Source organism: Ictidomys tridecemlineatus, chromosome 7 (assembly GCF_052094955.1).
Source record: "Ictidomys tridecemlineatus isolate mIctTri1 chromosome 7, mIctTri1.hap1, whole genome shotgun sequence".
NCBI lineage: Eukaryota > Metazoa > Chordata > Mammalia > Rodentia > Sciuridae > Ictidomys > Ictidomys tridecemlineatus.
Window position 1 is genome coordinate 61,981,103 of NC_135483.1, and position 25,743 is coordinate 62,006,845.

The 25,743-nt window shown below is 38.4% G+C and overlaps 1 protein-coding gene across 1 annotated transcript in view; it reads right to left on the reverse strand.

Annotated features, from left to right (window-relative positions):
* The window catches only part of Ca8 (carbonic anhydrase 8), a 96,760-nt gene that overhangs the window by 57,043 nt on the left and 13,974 nt on the right, over positions 1–25,743 (reverse strand). Inside the window, exon 3 of the mRNA XM_005322977.4 lies at positions 24,004–24,128. Within this exon, the coding sequence (XP_005323034.1) occupies positions 24,004–24,128 (125 nt within the window). The remainder of the gene's footprint in view (positions 1–24,003; positions 24,129–25,743) is intronic.

Here is a 25,743-nt window from a genome sequence, read left to right on the forward strand (position 1 = left end):
CTCTAATGGTAGCGTCTATGAGTATCACTCTCATGGTTTGTCTGCTCTGAAATGCATTTTGAAATCTGATTGCTACAGTGGTGGCGGTTAGGAGGTGGGGCCTATAAAAGATGACCAGGTCTACAAGAGGGATTAATGACTTGCTCGTGGATTGGGTTAACTTTTTCAGTAGTGAGCTCTCCTTCTGCTAAGACTGGATGAGCTACTGCAAGAGCAGGTTGTTACAAAGCCAGGGCACATCTTGTACTTTGCCTCTTCACAAATATCCACTTGGCCTTTTGACTCCTGTTATGTTGTAAACTGCCACAAAGGACTTACAAGAAGCTGAGCAGATGCCAATGCCATGTTCTTAGACTTCCCAGCATTCAGAAATGTGAGCTACATAAGCTCTTTTCTTTGTAAATTACCCAGTCTCAGGCATTCTGTTACAGCAACAGAAAATAACCTAAGACAGTCATTTCTTTAACAAGACAGAAGGTAATAAAGGCACAAAAGATAAAATAACCTCAGGATCAAAAAGCTATCAAGTGACAAGAGTTGGGATTTGAACACCTTGTCTATGCAACTTCATCCCCAACAATGAGAATCAAGGAAAAGTGAGCAGAGTGGAATTCACAGAATGAATGTTTACTCAAAGCATAGCTGAATGACAAACAAAGTTCTCTATAGAGACAAGAAAAACTAGGAGAAGGACTGGAGATTGTGCAACAAGAGGAAGACCAGAAATCCAGAAAGACTGTGCCAGACGCCAAGGGCATACCCACAGTGAGCAGACACTCTGGCTACCAGTTCCTAGGAAATCTACGTGGGATCTTTTTGAGACTCAGCCACAAAAGACAGACCAGAGTATGTATCATGTAAGACATTGCAAGGGCGATGAAAAATATTCTCTAGAAATACAGAGGTTATACTGGGTTATACAGAATGTGTTCTGGACAGAATTTAATTGGAGTGGAGAAAGCAGGAAATGACAGTAGAAAGGTTAGTGTGTTAATCCGTTTTTCGCCACAGTGACTAAAATACCTGGCAAGAACAACTAAGAGGAGGTAAAGTTTATTTTGGCTCAGGGTTTCAGAGGTTCAGTCAGCTGACTTCATTGCTCTGCGCCAAGATGTGGCAGAATATCATGGCAGAAGGAGTGACATAGGAAAGCTGCTTAGCTCAAGGCAGCCAAGGAAGGAGGGGTGGGGAGGGAGAAAGAAGAAGAAGGAGGAGAAGAAGGAGGAGGAGGAGGAACCAAGGACAGATATAGTTCAAGAGCACACCCTCCAGCCATGCCCACCTGTCTACAGGTAGCATACAGTGGTTCGTGCAAATTATTAATTCATCAAATGGATTAATCCACTGATGTGGTAACAGCTATTCATTAAATCTTTTCACCTCTGAACACTGCTACATGGGGGACCATGCTTCCAATACATAAGCTGTTAAGGGAATTCCAGGTTCAAACCATAACGGGCAGGCAGGGTCGTATCATCCTCAGCTTGGTCCATGAAGACAGAGGTGCACTCACTTATCTTCCTCAGGTATTTTCTCATGAGGCTGTGTCAACTAACTTACTTTCTTAAAACGTGGAGATAACTAATGATGCTTGCCACCTTCCTCAGAATCAAACCTTCAAATGCCTCCAGGAAGCGGTGATAGGGAGAGCTTTAAAAACTGCAAGGATGGAGCCCTGCCCTCAGGTGTGGATTTCCAACAATCATAAAACCCAGTGCCAGCTGAAGCCATCCTGAAACCTAGCACCCCCAAACCTACCACCAGGTAGGCTCATGCTCATCACTAATACTCTAATACCAAGGCCATTTAAAGCTCAGAGAAAACTAAGCCACCAGAATGATCCATCTCTGCTTCCCACCAGAACCTCCTGCCATCCTTTCCTCCCAACACCTGCCTCTGCTCTCTGCTCCATTCTGCTGCTGCCCACTTAAGGGTCTTTGGTCCATCAGTTCTTTTCTCTTCTGAGTCTTTGGCCTGATGTCGCTCTCTCTGAAAGTGTCTTCTGATCACCATTTAAACATGAATAGATGTTTCTTACCCTATTTTATATATATTTATATATTTTTTTTTCACTGCCTTGACCTCATATACCCTCCTACTAACTTCTCTGCACAGCAGACATCAAGAACTTCTTGTATTCCCCATCACCACCTCCTCCATGTCCACTTCCTCCTGGAAATTGGACAGGCTGGATCCACTGCAATTGCCCTCTCATTGCCATTCACCATGTTCACCAGGGCCTTCTGCCTGCAAAGTCACAGTGCCAGTCCTGCACACTTGCATCCTCTGTAGTATCTACACTCCATGGTGTCCATCTCACACCTCTGGGCTCCAGGGTGTCCACTCCCTGGTTTCCCTCTCCTGTCTTGGACTCCTCCATGGCTCCCTTTCCCCACCCCTCAGTTGGGCTTCTGTCAGGGTTCCATCTTCTACCTCTTCTCTTCCCTTCTCACTGAGCATATTCTTGTCTTGTGATCTTCTCTCTTTGCATGTCTTCAATCGTCACCAAGATGCCCATAATTCCAAAATCAACACCTTTTACCAAAATCCCTGCTTCAATATAACTCCCTTAATCAAACTGCTTAATAAAATATCTCCAAAGGACCAGGCATGGTGGCGCACACCTATAATCTCAGCAACTGGGGAGGCTGAGACAGGAGGATCACAGGTTCAAAGCCAGCCTCAGCAAAAGCGAGGAGCTAAGCAACTCAGTGAGACCCTGTATCTAAATAAAATCAAAATAGGGCTAGGTATGTGGCTAAGTGGTTGAGTGCCCCTGAGTTCAATCCCTGATATTCCACCCAAATATATCTAGATAGATACATAGACAGATAGATAGATAGATAGATAGATCCAGAGAGATATTTTATAGTTGACATTCCACAGCTGAATTCCCTCCATTACCCCTCCCAGCCTATCTCCTCCTCTGCTTCCCAGTTTCAGTGACAGAACCCAAATCAGAAATCTCTTTCATCATCCTCCCTTACAATCAATCAAGAGCTGTGTCTACCTCCATAAAATCTCCCAAATTCACCCACTTGGCTTAGTCCCAATCCTCTAGCTTAGATATCCACAATCTATCACTAGACTTGCTGCCTAAGTCTCTTAGCTAGTCTCCTTCCTCCAAAGTTGTTTCTTATATTCATTCTCTACCTTGCAGTTACACAGTGCAAATCTGCTCCTCAGACTCCTGCCTGCATGGTACAGTCTAATCCCTCAACATCCTATACACCAAACAGTGTCTCTCTGTGGTCTTTAGGTGTGTCAAAAATAGTTTATTTTATACTGTTTCAGATTTGTGGACCATAATTATAGTAATGAGCTCTTTTTAGTAATATGAATACATATAAAGCAATTTTAATTGGATTTTAAAATCCAACAATACTCCATTTCTTTATGAAATATCATCATCAGTTTTTACACTCCAAAAAGTAAAGTTTTAGACCTCATACAATTCCTAATAACCTGATTTTCAGGTATTTTTAAATACTGAAACAGTATTTTCAAAACCAAATTGCAATAGTTAAAATATTACAACTTACAATAAAGTGCACTTATCTTAAAAATGTTGAAAAAAAGAAAACATTTCATGTTAATTTAGTTCTCACTGTACCTGGAAAGGTATTTGTCCATTAACATAGCATACTCAGGGGCTTTCACTTTTTGAACTGCAATTATCTAAAGCAAAGCTCAGAACCATTTTATCAGAAATATAAGAAGAGTGTAGAGGAAAGAGAATAATACTTGTCCAGGTCTCAGCCATTACCTAAGTAACCTTGGGCAACTTATTTAATGCCTCTTGACCTGATTATCCAGCTGAAAAACAGACATTAAAATATCTACCAAGAAGAGATTAAATAAGATGTGGCATGTGCCTGGCACATAAGCATTAATGCTGTTCCCACAGTTCCCTTGGGAATTCATCTTGCACTAACCCCATGGCCATGAGAGAATACAAGGAATATGAAACTTTCCAATAATATAAACCCTTGTATCTTAAAAAATATTGTAAGAGTGAACTCTGACCGGCTGAACAAGTAAAGGTGTATAAAGCAACACATGTAGTAGAATTTTGCCCCCCAAAAAATTAAAAATTCCCCTGGAATGGAGATTTTTTTTTCTCTCTCCCTACAACTACATGAAACTGAGGAGGGCTGATCTGAAAGACAAAAAGCTCTGTACAAATCTACACCTATGCGTTTCCCACAAAGTATTTCCTTATTTATGTAAGTTTGGTAACTACTTTAAAATCACAACAAACTAATCCAACTTTCTTGTTGCTCAAGAGTTGCACAAAGAATCATTCTTCAAGTAAACTCACCATAAACCACACTTATGGGTACTCCCAGTGTTAATTAAAGGGGACTGTGCTTCCCTGAGATTTGCTAAGACACTCCTACTCCTACAGTGCTTTAGGCAACCCAAAACTAATCGAGTTATTTTAATGGACATTCTAAGAAACTGTACTTTAACATACTACTGAGCGAAAACACAGTCCAGTTCCTGTTCAATGTGATGACTAGCCAAAGCAGCACTTTCCTTGATTGAGCAGGAACCTGTACCCAAACAGCTCGGGTAAAATCGAGGTCAACTAGGAACAGGAAAGGCATCAATGGGCGTGAACCAGAAAAGGCACAATTCAGATAGGAAATTTTACCTACGTTTTTGTGGTGGTACCTTTCAATTTTGTACAGTTCATACTGATGTGGAGGGCTGGACAGGAACACTTCTAAAACAAGATGACTGCATCTTGTACAGAATTCAAAATGAATCGTCATCATCATCAACACAAGTGCTTTAAATGTTCAGAGGGCAGATATGGGAACAGGGGTCAGGAAGCGTTCTGCACGCACACCCGATTCTGCCTGCCCCAGGCCTGCTTCCTCCGGTTGGGCTGGGTCTTCACTGCACTTCTCCATTGCACTGATCTTTGCAATCCTGGCTGCCTACCTAGTACATATGCTGCCCTAGTGGATCCCTTTATTATCTTAGCCATCCAAACCATTCTCATACACCCTACATAAATTTGAATAACAAAATTACGGTTGTGCACCCCAGAATGACATTTTCATCAACAATGGACAGCATGTGTGACTGCAGCACTGAAAGTTCCTATTGTTTAGCGATGTCATGGCCCTCATAATATTACAGCACGATGCATTGCTCACACCTTTGTGGTAGTGCTGGTGTAAACAAACCCACCAGCCAGACATAAAGGTGTGGCACATACAGTTGTGTGCAGCCCATAATACTTGATGATGACAATAAACAACTGTTACGAATGCATGCATTTTCTATGCTATAGTTCTCATTATGTTGCCATGCACTCCACCTAGTTATATTTTTAAAAGTTCACCGTAAAACTGTATGCTGTGTTACACCAGAAGCAACCTCACACATCCCATGTCTGCTGTGTCTCCTGACTGCAGGGAGAGGCCAAGTCAAGTGACTGGCCTAGACCTTCCACCTAGGTACATACAAACACATGCTATCAAGCTCACATAATAACAAAATGGCCCGCATGCCCATTTTTATTTCTCAGAATGTGTTCCCATCATTAAGCATTGCATGAATGTATTGTTTTCCAAAAGTTTTTATTATAGATTGCACATTGGCTTTAGACAAATGAAATATATCAATGAGCAATGCAATATCTTGACATATATAGTCATAGAGATGAGCCCTTAGAAAAGCAAAGACCATCCTTGCTTTACAGTAACGTAACTCAGAAGATAATTCTGAGTGACTTTATCTTTGCTTTTATGTAATGTAGTATTAGAAATTTTTAACTAATATGTAGTTAAGATTTTTCTCACTTTTTATTATTTATTATTTTTGTAAATACATGACAATAGTGGAATGCACAAATTTTCATAACTCTGTATATAAATATGTGGTTAAAATTTTTAAAAGAATGAAAGTCTTTATTTATTTATTTGTTTGTTTGTTTATTTATTTATTTATTTATTTATAGGTGTAGTTGAACACAATGCCTTTATTTTATTTGTTTATTTATATGTGGTGCTGAGGATCAAACCCAGGGCCTCACACATGCTAGGCGAGCACTCTACCACTGAGCCACAACCTCAGCTCCAAGAATGAAAGTCTTTTAAAAAGCATTATTTCTAGAGGAAAATGATAACCACTGTATGTCGACCACTACATGGTACATTTTCATAAGTTAAGAAGATAAAAATGAGGAATACTCTACCGTTCATAGGCATGTATCCAACTTATAATGGCAGGCTTAAAAAGAAATAGAAGGTTAGAAAAATTAAAATAAGAAAAATGTAGCCAGGCATGGTGGTGCACACCTGTGATCTCAGTGGCTCTGGAGGCTGAAGCTGGAGGATCACAAGTTCAAAGTCAGCCTCAGCAACTTAATGAAGCCCTAAGCAACTTAGTGAGACCCTGTCTCAAAATAAAAAATAAAAAGGGCTGGGGAAGTGGTTCAGTGGTTAACCACCCCGGTTTCAATCTTTAATACCCAAAAATAAATAAATAAATAAATAGAAGTAATTATTATAGAAAATATTGATTGAGCACTTACTCTTGTTTACTAACCTGAAACCAAAAGGTCAGGCAGTTTTCAAAATAATTCCAGAAGCTCTATCTGGTAAAGTCACTTTTGCAGAAATGCATCTAATTTGCAGATAAATATCTAATCTGGATATTCCTTCTTTCAGCACACACTTCTACTCACTGTCTCCTCCTCTCCTCTGACCTTCATGCTACCAGAACCCCAACTGCATTTGATATAACCATCAGCAAAGTGTGTACAGAATGTTAGACCCCTTCTCAGCCCTGCAGGGTGGGTCCTGATGAAGCCACACTATTACAGGCTCGTCATTTTCCTTGAAATGATTGTGTAAAGAATCTACAAGTACAGAAATTCTGGCTAATGATATATAAGGGAAATTCTGTAGGAAATGGAGTAAGAAGGACTTTGGGGGAAATGATTCTTAATTCTTAAGAAGATTCATAACACTATTAGTAATGTGTTTCAATGCAAACTCTTGGGTTAACTATTTGCACTGAAATATTTCATAACCTAGGCTCCAGTTTGAGATATATATTCATTAAAAGACCTGAATATTCAGAGAAACTCTATTCTAGTAGATAGGACCTGAAGGCAGTCTAAATGTTATCAGCTGCAAAAAAAATATACTGTGGAAAATTCACATACTAAAAATAATTACACGTGAAAATTAACAAATGAAAAGCACATATCACAACATAAATGAATCTATAAACACAATACTAAATGACAAAAGGCCAGACACAAAATAATGTGTACTGTGTGATTCAATTCACATAAAATCTCCAAAGAGGCAAAACTTATCAATGATGCTAGAACTCAAGATTGTAATTGACCTTGAAGGAGCTGGGAGGGAATGGCTGGGATATAGACTGTGTTCAGGCTGAATAGTGGTTTCAGAAGTATATTTACTTTGTAAAAATTCAAGGAATTGCTTATTTATAATTTAGGGAATTTTCTGTGCCCAAATTTATTTATATACAAAAATTTAACTCAAATTGAAAATTTATAAAAATTTAACTTTAAAAAATAAAGATGGGGCTGTGGTTGTGGCTGAGTGGTAGAACGTTTGTCTAGCATGTGCGAGTCACTGGTTTGGATCCTTAGCACCACATAAAAATGAATAAAATAAAAGTATAAAAATGTTGTGTCTATTTTTAAAAAATTTAAATAAAGATGGTTCCAAAATTGAGTAGTTTAGAAATTATCAAAATAAAAACTTTCACATTTTAAGTTAATACCATTAAGAAAGTGAAAAAGTAGTGGACAGAATAAGAGAAAATGTTTGCACACTGTATGTCTGATAAAAGACTCGTATCCAGAATAAAGAATTCTTATAACTCAATCATAAGACAAATAACTCAATTTTTTATTTCTATTTATTTATGTATGGGGTGCTGGAGATTGAATCCAGGGCCTCATTTATGCTAGGTAAGCACTCTTCCACAGAGCTACATTACCATCCCAATTGTTTTTTAAAAATAAGCAAAGTTTTTGAATAGAAATATATATAAATTGCCAATAAACACATGAAAATATGCTCAACATAGTTACTTATTAGGGAAATGCAAGTCAAAACCAACATGAGATATCACTGCAGAGCTACTAGAATGGCTACAACCAAAAAGACAAGCAATGTGTCAGCTAGGATTTGGAAAAACTGGAGCCTTTAAACACTGCTGCTGGGATTGGAAACTGGCACAGTCACCATGGAAAACAGATTAACAATTTCTAAAATATTAAACATACATTATCATATGACCCAGAAATTCCATTTCTGGGAGTGCACATCTAGGAGAAATGAAAGCATCCATCCACCCAAAAATGTGTGCACAATGTTCACAGCTACATTATTCATCAAAATCAAAAGGCAGAAATAAATCAAATATCCAAAAATTGATGGATGAATCAGTAAAACATGATGTACTCATGTGACACAATGCTCTCCAAGAATACAAAGGAACCGAGTGCTAATACAGGTCCCAACATAGAGGAATGAACCTTGAAAGCTTTACACTAAGTGAAAGGATGCGGTCATAAAAGACCATATAACACATGATTCCATTTATAGGAAGTGTCTAGAACAGGCAAATCCAGAGAGACAGAAAGCAGGTTAGTAATAACCTCGGGCTGAAGGAGAGGGAATGGAAATGGGCTATTTCTTTTGGGGGTAAAGAAAGTATGGTAATGGAAGCAAAATGCTGGAAATACACTAAAACCACAGCGTATAAATGATATCTCAACAAAGCTACCTACTATAAAAATGCAAGAGAAGAAAGGCCTTCCTCTCATGATCTTTAATCACTAATTTGTCAGTATTTGATGCTAACAGGTGATGGAGCCACCTTGCAACCACAGTAAACAAATCAAATGGAAAAAGCCAAAGCCCTGAAGTGGCTTAGCAGAAAAATAAAAAAAAAAAAAAAACTGGGCTTTTGGAAATATAGCTGAGCAACTTGAATTAACCAACCTTAAACTGCCCTTTAGGAGTTCTAATGTGGAGAGAAGTAGTCCTAATTATTTTCCAGTTAGTTCTTACTTACCTGAGAACAACATACTCCTGCAAGAGATATAAAATGATGAGCAAAAGCACTCCATGTCTAAATTACTTATACCAAATCTTATATGCATACATAGCATTAATAACTTCATAAATAAAAGAAAAAATGTCATTACAATCTAAACAAGGTCTTCTCATAGACAAAAGGTAGCATCTATTGAAAACAAAGTGGTATCTAAGAATAGACAAGGAGATCCAGCTCCTTTTGCTCTGATTTAGAGCTTTTCTCAAAGATAATCTACAAGGCAGTTTCTACCTTTACTACCATTTTCTACCATTACTTCAAAATATTTAAAGAAAAGACACCAGGAATGTTAAGTCAATTATTAAAAACCATAAAATATATCATCAACTAAGGAGATTTTAAGGGTGTAAATCTAATACAAACCTCTTTCACTTGTATCAACATTTCCTAATAATCAAGCAGTAAATTTTATTAGCAGTAGTTTATTATTGGGAGTAGCTTCATAAGTTTCAGAAATGGATTGATTATTGATGTGGGTAAGGACAACATATGCTACTATTACAGCCACAATCATAACATGGAAACCATTATGCAGGATCAGGAATATAATTTCCCTTTGATAAAGTATTGACCATATGATTAACTTAACATGGGAACAGTAAATATTCCTTTGAGACTGATAAGCACTGATGATATGACACCAAATTAAAGTTTCAACTGTTACCTCATGACACTGGATGAAGGAAAGATGTTGTGTATTACCTAGAGCTAGATTTAAATAGATAAATGAGTAAATATTAGTTGCTACAATAAATCCCAGTCTCTGACCTCTCTTCTGAGTTACAAATCTACAATTCTAGTCTGTTCCTGGGCATTTCCATGGGATGAATGGCAACCCTCAAATTCAAAACATTTCAAATCATATGCTACAATCATTTCCCATCAAAATAGACCCCCTTCTGGCATTCTTTAAGAGCACCACGATTCTTCCATCTCCCAAGGATCTCATCTTAGAAGAGCTCCTCTTTACCTGATCTCTGAACTACCAAGAACCTCTGAAAGCTACAGAGCTTCTCTCTGCACATTGCTTCTCATGCTCCCTTCTCTTCCTTGTCAAAGCTACCATCCCAACCGAGGCCATCTGAACCATCACACCTGGTCTTTAGTAATGATTTCCTAAAGGGCTCCACCTCTTCTGATCATAGAAATTCACTGCAATTTACAAAAGTAAGTGATACAAGAGAAGCGATTTTTACCTCTTTCTTTATTGATGTGTTCCCAGTTCCTAAATTCCTTAGAATATAGGAACTCAATAAATATTTAATGAATGAGAAAGTCTATCCTGTGAAATGCTGAGTAGCAATACCCCACAGCTCTTGGTCAAACCCCACCTACATAACCTACATCTCACCACAGCACAGCTTCTCAATGAAAACCTGACATTCAGAAGCTTCCACTATTTGTCCTCAACCTGCTATTCTTCCATTTTACCTTAGTTTCCAGATGGCCTAAACCCCAGTTATGATAGACTACTATAAAATAGCTGCTAGGTTTATAACATGTAGCATACATATAAGCAACTATGTAACTGTATATACTTATATGTGGTTATATCTCTATTAATGTACCATTAAATTACTATAAAAGGTTATGGAGAAAGATAAAACAGAGAAGGGGATACAGACTCCAAGAAGGTTTAGGAAAATTAAGGTTTGCCTCACTGATTATGCAACTTTTGAACAGAGAACTAATAATGCTGAAGGAGCAAACCCTGTGACGACTGACTGGGAAGAAAACATTCCAGATACAGAAGATAGCAAGCACAAAGTCCTTTAGTTGGGAGAAGGACACTTGCGTCTTCTTTGCATCCTCAGCACCCGGCACTATGTCCAAAGTGTTCTCATCCTTTCTTTTACCCACTCGCTTGTATTTCATTGGAGCTCACGGCATGCCAGGAACTAAAATTCTAATAGAAGTCAAAGCAAACTCCTGAATTTAAAAATCACTAGAGTTTACATCTGAGGTTAATTACATAAAATCGCTATCAATCTCAACTTCAGCATGACTGTGTTTGACTAACTTTCCTCCAATCCCCTCTGCCTCCTGGAATATCCATTTCGTTCAACAACACACAAAGTTCCCGAGCTTCACACTCAAAATCTCAACTAATGCCTAACATTATACACATGCTCACTGAAAACCATTCTGAAAACAGCGTAGAGTATTTGGTCATCCCAATATTACACCCATTATCTTCTCCCAGATCCTCCAAGAAAAGAAAGTTGGGAGAGAAGTCATCTGAAATTCTCTCAAATCTTTGCCTCACAGAAGACAATGTTCATTCAATAACAGACACGATCTTAGATGCTTCGGAAACTAGACTCCACAAGTATAATTCTTCCTGTAAGGAGAACTCAAATTTAACTGAAATCAAGAAGCAAAAGTTTAGTACTCCAAAAGCTTTCAGCTCACCCCACATCAATAATGCCAGTAAAACAAATCCTAATAATCTTTTTTAATATTTATTTTTTAGCTGTAGTTGGACACAATACCTTTATTTATTTATTTTTACTCGGGTCTGAGGATCAAATCCAGAGTCTCTCACATGTGAAGTGAGCGCTCGACCACTGAGCCACAACTCTAGCCCAACTTCTAATAATCTTAAAAAAAAAAAAATCTGTGTAATCTGTGTTATTTGAAACAAAACAGGTTTTCACATCAAATTCAAAATTAAATCTTTATAAAAATTTAGATATATGTAAATGCAGATTATCCATGTAATCGGATACATCTTCATTTGTTGCTTTCACAGCCAATAAACTTGAGACCTATTTTCTACCATTTTTTTTAATTTATAAAAATACAGAAAGCTATGAAAGCACCAGTCATACTGACAGGATAGGAACATATAAAAAATATGTTGAAAAATATCATAGGCAACGGGAAGTGGACGACAAAAAAAAAGAGATTGTAGGAACAGCAACTGACAATGGCAAGCTGAGGCAATTTCAGGGAGCGTGGATCTCAACACAAAGGTCTTCAGAAAACACCACCAGATAAGAGAGTTTCTGCTGTATGTTGCCTAGGAAACCTGAGCAGAAATACATATTACCCTGTGAAAATCAGTAAAATTAAGACCACTGGACTAAAATGGGAAAGGTAATTCCAAAGCTGAATTTTTTCCCCTAAGAATTCAAATCAACTCCAATTAACAATAAATAAAAGCTGAAATCTAGTAATCATTAGTTTAATTCACTCTTCTGTGGGATGGAGAGAGATTAGCACTGTTCTGATTAAGACTCAAATTATTTAAGGCTCAGTATAGCTTCACACATTCTTATCTCTCCACCTGACTTTCAGCTGAGGGCAGCTTTACAAATTTACCCAACTATAATTGTTCTTTATGTAATATGAAAGTGTGGGGAAGCAAAATGTGGACTGTAACAAGGTGAGATGACACCCCTGTCCACTCTGTGGACATCATGGCACCTATATGCATTCTGATTCCTTTTCGTTTTTTTCTACTATAAGTTGAATATCCCTAATTCAAAACTGTGAAATCAAAATATACTCCAAAATCCAAAACTTTGTGAGCAACAGCATGACTCAAGTGGAAATTTCCACACCATGAGCCTTTGTTTCATGCACATTATTTAAATTACTATACAAAACACCTTCGGGTTATATGCATAAGGTGTTTATGAAACATAAATGAATCTCGTGTTTAAACTTGGGTACCATCCCCAACATATCACTCTATGCATATACAAATATTATTGTGTTTTTTAAAAAACCTGAAATACTTCTGGTCCCAAGCACTCTGGATAAGGGATACTCAGCTTGTAATTCTATCATTATTCTAAAAATTCCATTCCGGTGATATTCTATTATACAAGTTCCACTTCTCCCTTATCCAGCCCTATGCATCTATCCTCTACCATGTCTCTCATATCCACCTCTTCTTTTTTGTATGCTTCCCCCCCCCCTCCATTCCAATTCTACCACACTGGATTTTAGCCCTTGACAATCTACTTGCTTAAAAGTGCTAGCAGCTGGAGAGTGGCTCAGTGGTTAAGCACCCTGGGTTCAATTACCAGTACTTTAAAAAAAAAAAAAAAATGCTAGCACTTCCTGGTGTCGCCTCCAGAAGATAAAGTCTAACCCTCAGGCAGGAGTAAGGTCTCTCCAGCCAAGCTCCACAAGACTCCAATGCCCCTTCCCACACATTGTGAGGAGCCCAGAATTTCTGCCCAGGCTCATGCTTCTCTCTCAGTACGGATTGGCCTCTCCTGCCTTACTTATCCAGCAAACTCCTGCTCCATTATCAATGCTTAGCCCCCAAGTCCATTGCTTTCTGAGCCTGACAGAAATCTACCATTCCATAATCCCTGTTCCCTTTGATAATCCTATCCCCTGAGGCCTTTTTCAGGTCTGTTCATAGGTTTGTCTCCCTGTAGGGAGTATGAACTTCTCATTCCATGTCACACCCACCCTCACCATGAGGCATGATGGCAAATACACAGTAGCTGTCTGCTAAACAGGCGTTGAACTGATTCACACTTTCATTTAACCACTCAGTCCCAATTTTTCCACATGTCTTACTTCCATCTCTCCAAACAGACTTTGGAGTCATCAAAAACATTGTTTTCTTACACTCCATGTTTCTCCTAAGGTGTGGCTTTAAACAAAGAAACCTAAACATTTGTAACTGAATGGTGTATTCCCCTCCACCATCTGCCTTCTCTAATAGACTCAAAATTCAGCAATATTTTTCTTCTCACTTGATGGTGGGGCAAATAGTCTCTGGAAAGAAAGAGCTATGAAGGAAGCAGCCGGATAGAACTCAGCTGAGGAAGGCAAGGCTCCATTGTCAGTGGTGTGGCCCTTACTCCACTATGTGCCATGCTGTCGATATTCACAGGACCCTTTAATGCAGAGAGCCCTAGATTAGTGAGAAAAAAAAGCAAGGGCAGGAACACCATTAAACAAAGCACGTCAGGGCTGATGAAGTTAATTAGGAACAATGACCACTGATTAAAATCTGTAATATTTGTTCTCCATAACAAGGTGCACAAGCTGATATTTGTTTTATAAAATCATTGCTGAATATTTCCAGTGCTGTGCAACTCAAATTTAGAAGAGGATTAGTGATTTAAGTGCTAAAGTAGGGTTATAGCAGTTGAAAAGTAAATTGTCTATAAACTACTCTTAGGTATTTCCCTGGTTCAAACAGTAATTGGCCCCGGCTGAGGTGACAAATTGAGCAAAAATCCCACTTAAGAAATGAGAAATAAAGGATCTAAACACTTTTGTAATTCAAAACCCCTGCTCGATCTTCCCACCCCCAAATCTTTTTGGAAAGTGGAAAACTGTGTGACTCTTAGGTACAAGAGTGTAAGTAAGAAGGGATGTGTATGGTCTCAGATAATTGAGATGAGACCCCAGCTGCAATAAAAAAAAAAAAATGGTATTTCATTTCCTGACTCATGGTCCTCTTGCTAGTGTCTTGTGCACAGTGGTGCATGCCTGTGAGCCCCGAAACTCAGGAGGCTGAGACAGGAGGATCAATAGTTCTAACTGGCCTCAGCAACTGAGTGAGGCCCTAAGCAATTTAGAGAGACCCTGTCTCAAAATAAAAAATAAAAAGGGCTGGGGATGTGGCTCAGTGGGAAAGCACTCCTGGGTTCAATCCCTAGTACCCAAAACAAAAGGGTAAGGGGGAAATTTTTAAAGAGTGTCATTAACAGGAAATGTCTCTTCCCTATTCCAGGTTTCTATAAAGAGGGATTTCCCCTAAACAAAGGAGGCCTTCCTCTCCCCTCCTTCAAACAACCCCTCCCTCTTTTCCTTTTATTTCTAACTCTTGTGAAATCCAAGCTACTCTTAGGGAGAAGACTCATAAATCCTACTTGGGATACCACCCACCCCATGGACTATGACTATGGGCGCAACCGTGGTGTGCTGGGGAGACCCTGTCCTCTCTCGCACAGAGCTGTCTCCCACACAGTCCTACCCACAACAAAGGTGGTGTTCTGCTCTCCATCTGAGGACTCTAGCTATGGCTTACTTCCTAATTTGTTCAGAATGCAGGCTAAGGAGAAGGGGTTTCTTTATTGAGTCTCCTCAGAGAACTCACCAACGTACAGTTCCCAAGGAATATCCACGGGCAATACATTATGCTGGAGCCAAATAAATCAGTTCCACTGAATAAGTTCATTCATCCAGAGGGCAAGTGATTCGTTAAGCTGGGTTCAGAGAATTTATTTGCCTTTGGGTCCTCAAGTACAAGCACTAATGGATAAAAGAGGCCTGCCCTTCGTTTGTCAAGTCTTAGAATAAATGTCTTCCTTCTATGCTTAATAATGTCTTTATATTCAACAATTTAAAAATCCCAATTTCTTTTTTTCTACTTCTTTCAAGGCTTCTTAAAAAATAAAATAAAATAACCCTATTACCCTGTTATACATTTTATATCCAATATACCTAAATATGCACATACAATGCTTTTAGAAAGCACTGTTTAGTGCATACTGGATTTTGTTTAAAAACAACATTTTCCACCACCATATGAGAAATGTGGTATGTGGTATTCCCAATGTTACATTATTAATTTTATAGCCTCTCCCTAGGTTTCATAAGGGTAGGAACAATTTTATTATCCTTATGTATCAATGAAGAAATTGAAGTTAAGCCACTAAGATCTGAAGATAAGTCAGATGGCAAATATCGTAGACAAGGGGAATCAGGAAGCAGATCTAACAATTTATCTCACCAGCACAGGCTGCCACCTATGGAACTTCGCCCCAGCAAAATCCAGCATCTCCCCTGAGAACGTATGGTATGTTGCTCTAGGATTCTACAATGCACTTTTGATGTGTGGAGCCCTACAAAGCTCAAAGAAAAGGTATATGCGAGCACATCAAAGCATTTACAAGAAAGAACACCAACATCCCTGAACCAACCGCCATCCCACAGTGCTAAGGTCAAACCCAGGGCCTGGTGCAGGCTGGGCAGGCACTCTACCACTGCGTCACCCTGCCATAAGTCACAGGTGTAAGATGTCCTTCTTAAAACAAAAAAAAAACAAAACTCACATGGCTGTTATAGCGGCTAAGGTCTTACAGAGTTAAAAATATCCTAACATCATTTGATTCCATTAGAAGTTTTATACAGTTATTCAATTATCTTTCTCAAAGCAGCATATACTTTACTTTCACTATGTAATAAGCTGATAATAAAACTTCTATTGCATATACATACATAATGATTATAATGAAAAGATATCAGGAAAAATAATCAGGCAATACCATATATTAGTTTTTAAAAGATAATATATTTAACTAAAGGGGGAGGAAAAGAAAAAAAAAACTTCACACTGTTTTCTCCATTCAGATTCTCCATATTTATTATTTGTAGCAAAAAAAAGTTTTTGTATACCCCTTCAGAACATCTTCCCATGTTTTTTTTTTAATCATCCCAACCATAATCTCCCCTTTTGATGTTCCCCATCTCTTCCTCGTCATAAGAAATAGAAGGGTTGACTCCACCCACCTTAGCTAAATTCTAGCCCTTTTTTTTAGGAAGGCATGTAGAAATCAGAGAGAGTTACTAGATTGCCCAAGACTGCAGAGCCTGGATCAAATCCAGGTTTTCTAACTCGCTACCATGCTGTTCTCACTGAGATACTTACACTGATCCGGCATTCATTGAGGGCATTCCAGAACCACATCTTTCTTAATACTTCCCTGTTATCATGCTGTTCCTATCCTCTGTCTCACTGGTTCTGACCATTAGGTTACTTGAAGTTAATCTAGCCAACAAGGACCCATGAGTGGGTTACACCTTGCACAGCGCCTTTGACATCCCAGCTGACAAATATTTCATGTGGTTGACAATCATTTGCATCTCTAATGACACATTTATGTTCTAATAAATCTCTTCAAATCTCCCTGTTATTAACTTCTGGTGACCACAATTTGCATATTCCATCGACAGGTTAGAACACAGAATCACTCAAATACATCTTCTCAAGACACCCATTTAGGAAAAAGGGGAAGAGGGGACAAATCACATCACTGTCTCCCTAGTCAAGGGCCTGAACAGTGGGCTGTAATGACACACTGTCTACTGGGTGAATGGAGGGATGAAGGGAGGGAGAGAAGGAAGGAAGGAAGGAGGGATGAACAGATGGATAGACAGATAAAAGGATGAACAGATGGGTGTGAGTTCGGAGACAGCCACAAGGTACAGACTGTATATTCCAATCAGTGTATGCTTATGACCTGAAAGTATATTGGGAAATTAGATATTTTATGGTAGAATTTAGATCTGTTAGAACCCAAGTATATAATTACCCATGCATTAATTAATATATTCACCTATAGTACCTAATTTTTAATTTTAATACAATTTTGCCTTATGTTATAAAACCAATTGTAATAAAAACACTTCTTTCAAATTTAGTTTGTCAAAACAACCTTTTGTACATCTTCAAGTGATGACGAAGAATGATCTACCCAGGAAATACTAACAAATGCAAAACTCAAAGGTGAGGGACTGGGACTGAAGCTCAGGGACAGAGCACTTGCCTAGCATGCATGAGGCACTGGGTCCGATCCTCAGCACCACATAAAAATAAACAAATAAAATAAGGGCATTCTGTCCATCTACAACTACAAAAAAACTATTTTAAAAAATCAAAGGTGACTGCAAAGTGACTGTGCAAAGGTCAAACAGGCCTCATCCCCAGGTGTCTCTGAGTAGGGATGGCAGACTGCCCTGTCACGTGGTATAGCTAAAAGAACATTTTTGTTTGCTTAACATCATAATTTATTTTTTATTCAGTAAACTGTTAGGTTTCTGTACAAAATTCATTTTAATAAATTAAGAAGTAAACATGCTGAATCAAAGCAGGAACCATGATTTTTATGTAGTAAAAATGCAAGTGTTCATTAGAATTCAGGAAACATAAAATTTGTTTTTTGTTCTTCATTTTCTTTTTCCTGCCAAGAGGAGAGAGAGAGTTTCCGCAACTATGGCCACTGGAGAGGTCACAGCCCAAGGTTCTAATTCCTTCCTCTGCTTAGCCATGAGGTTCAATCCCACAGCCTGGTGGGATATTCCAGGGTACCAACAAAAATAATCATAATTATTATTATATTTAAAAACTGATATTCCTCTTTGGGGTGAAAATAATAAAACTACCCAGAGAAGTTGAATGTTCAAATTGCAAATTGCTTCCTTTAGCATCAATCTTATTTCCTCTGAATGGCAATCGATTTTTGCTTCTAAAGTAACTTCATTCCAAAATAATAACTACAGGTGCAAATAAAAACTCCAACTAGAGTTGAGTTTCCCAGTAACAACTGGCACTAGAAAATTAAAAAAGAAAATGTTCTTGGAACAGAAGTCAGTTCATGGACCTCTATTTCTGAGGGGTGTGACTCTGAGCTAATAGCCTCCCTCTCCAGACCTGGGTAAGCACTTGGGTAAAGCAGGCGAGACTAGACAACCAGTTCTCAGAGAGCAGCAGGGCGCCCACCTTAGTGACATCATACCCTGGGGTTCCTTCACAAAGTCTGTGTCACTATTGCCCTTCTGTGCAAGGTTAAGCCCCCTCTGCATCTGGGGTACCTGCAAACATAATAGCCCCTCCCTGGGGCAGTGGGCTGGGGATGGAGCCTGTTGTGTTGTCTGTGTCCATCTGACCCATTAGCAAAAAAGAGCACTAGTAGAGATACTTCTTCCTTAAATGGAATACATAATTAACCATCCTGCACTCCTCTTCAATCAGACCATACATCCTGGTTTTCTACAAGTTGTTCTATGAGGCCTGAACTTTTTATCCTCAGATTTCTCCTGTGCTAAATAGGTACTTGGACAAGGCCATCTGGAAAGTTCCTTTTAAATCTAAAATGCTTGTATCATGTTATCTTATATGTCTCATTCTCATCATATTGTGTCTCATAAAGTTCTCCTATGACATTTCCTTGGAAAGTCAATGGAAGGATCTCTTTTAGAAAAGATTCATAAACCAGAAGTTCTACTTGAGATGTTACTAGAAGTAGAATAACTTTGAAAAGGTCCGAATTTTAGTATTAACCAGGTAAATTATTTCTGGAATCTCCTCAGGGCAGTAAAATAAGTAAAAAAGAAAAAAAAAATGTGTCTCTTTCTGGTGAATTATGCAAATGACCTGGGAGGCAGCAACCCTAAAGACCAGGTCATTTGTACCAAAAGAACATTTTTAAGGTAGACACTCCCACTTGCCTGAGAAGAAGAAAAGAAATGTAGAACATGTGGGAAGCTGGCACACTTAGGGGAGAGTGCAGAGTGGGGACAGGCAATGGAATGTTTATGATGAACTCTCGTATGAAATATGGTCTTCATCATTTTTTTTTTTACCTAATTTGCAACCAAGGCTTGGACTCTTCACAATCAAAAGACCCTGCTCTGCACAAGGAGACCTTCTTCTTTTTTTTTTTTTTTTCTATTTACCTAATGCACTCAATCTCCCACAAACAGCTGGTATGTGGCTTGTTTATCTCTGAGGGCTTTCAGAGGACAAAGAGCAATAGCAACTCTCTCAATACAATATAAATAAAGATAAGCCAGTATCCTGCAACAGAGCTGAATCTCTTGCTGGGTGAGTCACTCTTAAACCCAGACTTTTGGGCCCATAGAGCAAGAAAGTCACTTCTCACACGTGATCTAGTGTGGTTAGGAGTACTTTTCTGTCCCTAACAAACCATTATGCATCTGTAGTGAAAGGAGCAAAATAGAAATGTCATGACTTATCCAATATCCAGTTGATGATTTATTTATTCTGGGACCATGTCCTTCCTACATTTGGCTATTAAAGATCCTCCTTTTATCAAATAATGGGAACAGCAGAGGATGAGCAATATTCTTACTGAGAAAAACTAAAATCTAGCCATACCACTGGTCTTCCTCCAACTTAAAAAAATTTATTGACCTATTATAAAATCAAAATATGTGAAATGCACTCTCCCCTAAAGTTATGAGAGTCACTCTTTAAGTATACAGAATGGTCATCATGATTGGCAAACTACATTGCCTCAACCAAATCAGTTTTGCAGCCTGATTTTTTTGAATAGAGGTGGTTTTTATTTTTTTTTGGTTTGTTTATTAAAGATTAACTTTATTTTCCCACATGCAATATTTGAAATAAACATGTCAAGGAAAATAATGTTAATGCAAACTAAATGCAATATGTTTCTATATTAAATAGTTTTATTGAAAAAAAAAGACTTATCATTTATGAAGAATTATGCAAACCACAGAGCTGGGCTACTTTGAAGCAGCAAAGAAATGACAGTGTCCACAAAGTACAGAAATACAGTCTGAATGCAGGATGGGAATACCCTGAATGTCCAGATATAGAATAAAAATTCATGTGAATGGAATAAATAACCCCAGTGGAAAAGTAGATGCACAGAGCACACCAGTGAGGGGGAAATGGCCAAGCTCATAGTACTGAAGTTGAACCTCACAAGCTAAGATATCTAATGATGTCCAAAGAAAATAATTATCCATGGCCAGCAAAACAGACAAGAATCAGTTTTAGTTGATTTCAAACTTGTCTTAAATCAACAAGCAAAAGGCAAAATACACACACATTAAGAAAAAAAAATTGCAGCTGGTAAATACAACCCAGACATTTGTAAGACAATATTTAATATGTGTAGGTCCACCATGTTTTCAGGTACCGGGATAGAAAACGTGGCATGGTTTTTTTTCTCTTGTTAAGGGACTGTCATTTTGGCATAAATCTAAGGAATTCATAACAGAAATCAGGCTTAAGATGAGAGCCTGATGAGAAGTGCCAGAGGGCTGTGGAAGCATGTGTGTTGCTGAAAACCATAAATCTCAAGAAAGTGAAGCTCACACGTGGGCTTTATCCATCTTGTTCTTGAAAGAGCTGCACTGAAAGGGTCAGAAGTCAAACTGCGCTAACTTTTGAAGCAGTGTTGATGCTGACTCCAGGTAGCAGAAAATGCATTCAGAGTTGTTATTATACATTCAGTAAGTCATTTTAAAAAGTCAAGGGGAAAGAGGTTGATGGATTTATGTTAAAAGCTGTTCTATATGCTACAAGTCACAGGCATGATGAATATTTGTTTATACTATTTGTTGAACAAAATAGCCATTCAATTATAAGTGAAATCAACAAAAAGGGAAATAAGCAAATGGGTACGTTGGTTCTGGCATTAAAGTTGGTCTTCAAATGTAAACAAAATATGGACACTCTACTAAAAAAAAAAAAAAAAAAAACCTAGGCTGGGGTTATGGCTCAGTGGCTCAGTGGCAGAGCATTTGCCTAAGCATGCTAGCATGTGTGAGACACTGGGTTGGATTCTCAGCACTGTATATAAATAAATAAAATAAAATTCCATTGACAACAAAAAGTATTTTAAAAAAAACTGAAAAATCTCATGAGCTCAAAAAGATACCTAGTCGGAATCTCATTCTTCACCATTCTGTTGACCACATTCTTGTGTTTAAGGTGATCCTGGGTGGCTGTTTAGGACCAGATGACCAACAGTCAGCTATCTAAACAACCCTGTATTTGCTAATTCATTATCACTCCTGGAATGTTGTTGCACCTGTAGTCCTATTTTTTGTCATTACAACACGAAAGCTCTATACTCCTTAAAACCCAGCTCCATATTCACAGCTTCAAAAAAAAAAAAAAATCTGGTTTACAGGAATCTCCCTCTAATTCTGCACCCTCACAACATAGTTACAGCCCTAAAACAAATGTCAGATGACTGATAAAAATATCTGGGATTATATCAAGGAATATCTGGGATAACAAAGAATATAAATATTACTCATTACCTATTTGGGAAAAATTACATTCAGAATTCCATTATCCTAAATATAAATATTTCTACACAAAGCCTCACTACCAGAATTTAATCTTCACTCAAAACAATCCATTACCTGTGCTTAATGGTCTGGAGCAGTTAAAATGCCACCCAGTAGCCAGACCAGTCTGAACATTTGGTCCGGAAATCCTCTCTCACCACACAGCCAAGAGCACAGGTCACTGACTCCCCTAATCTAATGAAACTTTCTCAAGGCTGGAAACTGTGTCACAAGCAAAGGCACTGAATCCTCTTCCAGAAGTCCTATCCTACTCCATTATGCCCATCTCTCCCTAAAACTCATGGATTATCTGAGGACTGACTGGGACGAAATCATGAAATGTCCTTTGAAACCCAAAGAGGAGGACAGGGTTTGTCTGGCCAGCCCCCTGGCCCTCCACCACCCAGAAGGTTCAAATGAACCCTTTCCTCAGATGTACTCTGGCGTAAGCATTTCCGTCTGAGGTTGGCTGAGGACAGGGCAGTAGGAAGAGGTGACACAAGAGTTGTTTTAAGACAGCAGAAATGAGAGAACATTTCTTGGCATCCAAGAGGGCCGCTCCCTACAAGACCATCAATACCTTCAGCACTGAGGCCCCCCAGGAGCTGTCTCCTCTCAGGGTCCTCACTCTGCCTTCATCTTCAACAGATGTCAATGCAGTTTTCTTCCCCTCCATCCTTAAAACATCTCACGTTTGACTTTTAAGACTTGGGCCTCTTTAATAAAATGGATATCCTGAGCTTCAAAAGGATTTGTAAAAATTATCATTACACTGATGCTCAGAAACACTCCAATCTAATCCTTTAATATACACATATCATTTATACAAAATTGTACATTAGTGATTTCCGGTCACGGAGGTAATACTGCACCTGCTAAATATGGTTGTGTGCAATTCCATGTTTAATATTAAGCATATGTACAGATGGGAATAACAGAAGGCTGGTATTCCTGCAGCCCCCACAATATACTCTTTTTTATTACTATTAAGGGTTATATCGTTTTTAATCTGTCATCTCTACTAGGCATCCAAGTCAGAAAACCCACTAGAGGATTGTCTATAGGACTCTGGATCAAGATAAAATCTGGAGCTGATATAGTTGAGAATCAAAGCCTTAGAAATAGAATAGGGAAGAGCAAAAGAGGAGGGGAAAAGGGAGGGAGGAGGAAAGAGAGGAGTAAGGAAGGTAAGGAAGGCAGGTAGGTGGGAAGAAAGGAAAACACACTTGTACACATCACTGAAAGGCAATTTCCTGGGAGAAACTGAGGCTCCTTATAAGAAGAAACATCAATAAGGCTTGGACCAACAGGGACATCCTCTCAACCTCACCAACACGGACTGCTTATCTATGATATGCCTACAGTGGCCTAAATGACAGAGTCAACAGGGGAATGAGAGGGAAATGATCCTCCTCAGAAGTCCTCAGTCAACAAGAAAGACACAGTGGACATGACACGTGCCAGTCCACGGGATCATCGCATGGCACTGACCTACCATGATCTATCTAGTACACAAAGAGTGGGAGGTAAATTCTGCCTAGGGAAGAAGGAACATGATACTGGGTACTAAGACAGCACAGGAGTCAATTAGGAAGGTTAAGTGGAGGAGGGAAGACTAGACAAAAGGATCACTCTCTACACATCTCCCTGTCCCCAAAAGCTTGGGGAGCAATTTAAATAAGCTAAACTAGAGTTTTAATTATTCTTGAGTTTTTTCCAACAGTTCTGTGTTTCTAGCTCATTACCTTCCCAAGCTACAAAAGTGACCAAATGAATTTGCCAAGACCACAGAATGTCTACAACAGTAAGCATTCTAGCATGGATCACTGTTACGGCCAGCTGCTCACCTGCACACTCCAAGCCCAGTAAAGCAGGTAAGAAGCTTCAGTTGTTGCCCCAAGCTTATATCTTGTCAAGTGGTTTTTTTTCTTAATATAAACTGACAAAATTCAAGAGCTATGCATCTACATTTATACTTAACCATTCTCAGCCGATCACTGAATACTTTTCTGAACAACAAGACTTGTACACAATGATCATTGTTCTTACCTCCATGGGAAAAGCCTTGAAATTAACCGTGTGCTCAGAACCACGCTGGTTTTCTCTCCCCCAGTGAAATCTAACTTCATACAGTTCAAATTCATGCCCTTGAGGCAAAGGTCCTCCTGAGAGAACTGAAAAATAAATTTTATTGAATTACACCACAGATTTTTTTAGCACAGCATTATAATCACTAGAGGTTTTTCAGGTTTTGTTTTTAGTATTTGTTTGGCCAAAAAGCTCTTATGAGCTCTACAGATTAAATTTACAAAGAAAAAATGAGAAATACATCACAACTCTGAAGCAAATTTACAATATTTGGGTTGGTCCAAAATTCTCGCAATGCTCATTCAAATACAGTAGAAATACAAAATCATTAAAAAAAACTTGGTAATAATATGTAATATTTTAACTTCTCATGTGTTTTCAGTCCAGGAGCAGAGAAGGAAAGCCAAACTTCCTGAGACTTAAGCTTAGCTCTGGTCAGGAGACAAGAAGATGATCTGAGTCTCCAGTAATTTGCTATAGACCTATCAATAAATCAAACCACACTTGCACATCATTGATCAGCACTGGCAGGCATTTATTTAGAGAATAGGTATAGGTTAACAAAATGATTCATGAAGAGAATAAGCATTCAGTCAATTGATAATGAAATCATAAAACAGATGACCATTCATTATCATATAGACTACAAATGCATATTAAATCTTAATAAACCATAAAAAATATTCAAAATATTAACAACAGTTCTACGGGGCCCTGTCCCTATTCCTCATTTCTGGATATGATCCAGAATTTTATCCCCAAAAGGGCACATCAAATGATAATGAAAAGCACATTTGCATGACAACATGTTTTAAAGACATATTTTAGCTAAACACTCCCTAATATCATATGTAAAATCTTGAAATAAAGTTTATTACAAACACATAGGCCAATTTCAACACAAATAAAGGTGGTTTAATTCCGGGCAAGTTTCCTCTAGCTAGTTCCAATTCTAAACAGTAGTAGCTAAGAATTTTAGGTTATTTTTCGTCAAAGAGCTGACAAACTTCACCACCACCACCCTAGAAATAGGATCTTTGAAACAGATTATTATTCACACTTGAGTTCCCTCTGAGAAGGAAAAAAAAAAAAAGAGCCTTGACCTTGAGGAACAGCTGTTCATCCCCAAATTCAATGGATGAGAAAGCACTGATGAAGAGATATTTATTTGTTTGTTTGGTTCTTAGTTTATGACTTATTCTAAATAGGATTTAAGGCTGATTATATCCACATACTTAAAACAGAGCCAGAAAGTGTATGTTATGTAGAAAAAACAGAGGGAAACAATGAGGCAAATTGAGAATAGATGGAGAAATCTATCATAGAAAATGAAGAACATGCCAGGCATGCTGCATGTACCTGTAATCCCAGTGGCTCAGGAGGTGGACACAGGAAGATGGCAGGTTCAAAGCCAGCCTCAGCAAAAGTGAGGTGCTAAGCAACTCAGTGAGACCCTGTCTCTGAATAAAATACAAAATAGGGCTAGGGATGTGGCTCAGTGGTCAAGCGCCCTTGATTCAACGCCTGGTACCCCCACCACCACAAAAAAGAAAAAGAAAGAAGGAAAATGAAAGACATGAACTCCTTATTAACAAGACTCTTTCTGGTTCTTAGCTTTCTATCAGCTCAAACAAGAAACAAAAACAGTATCCATAAGAAAAATTGATTTTAATTTTTCAAGTAGCCAAAGACAAGGTGTTT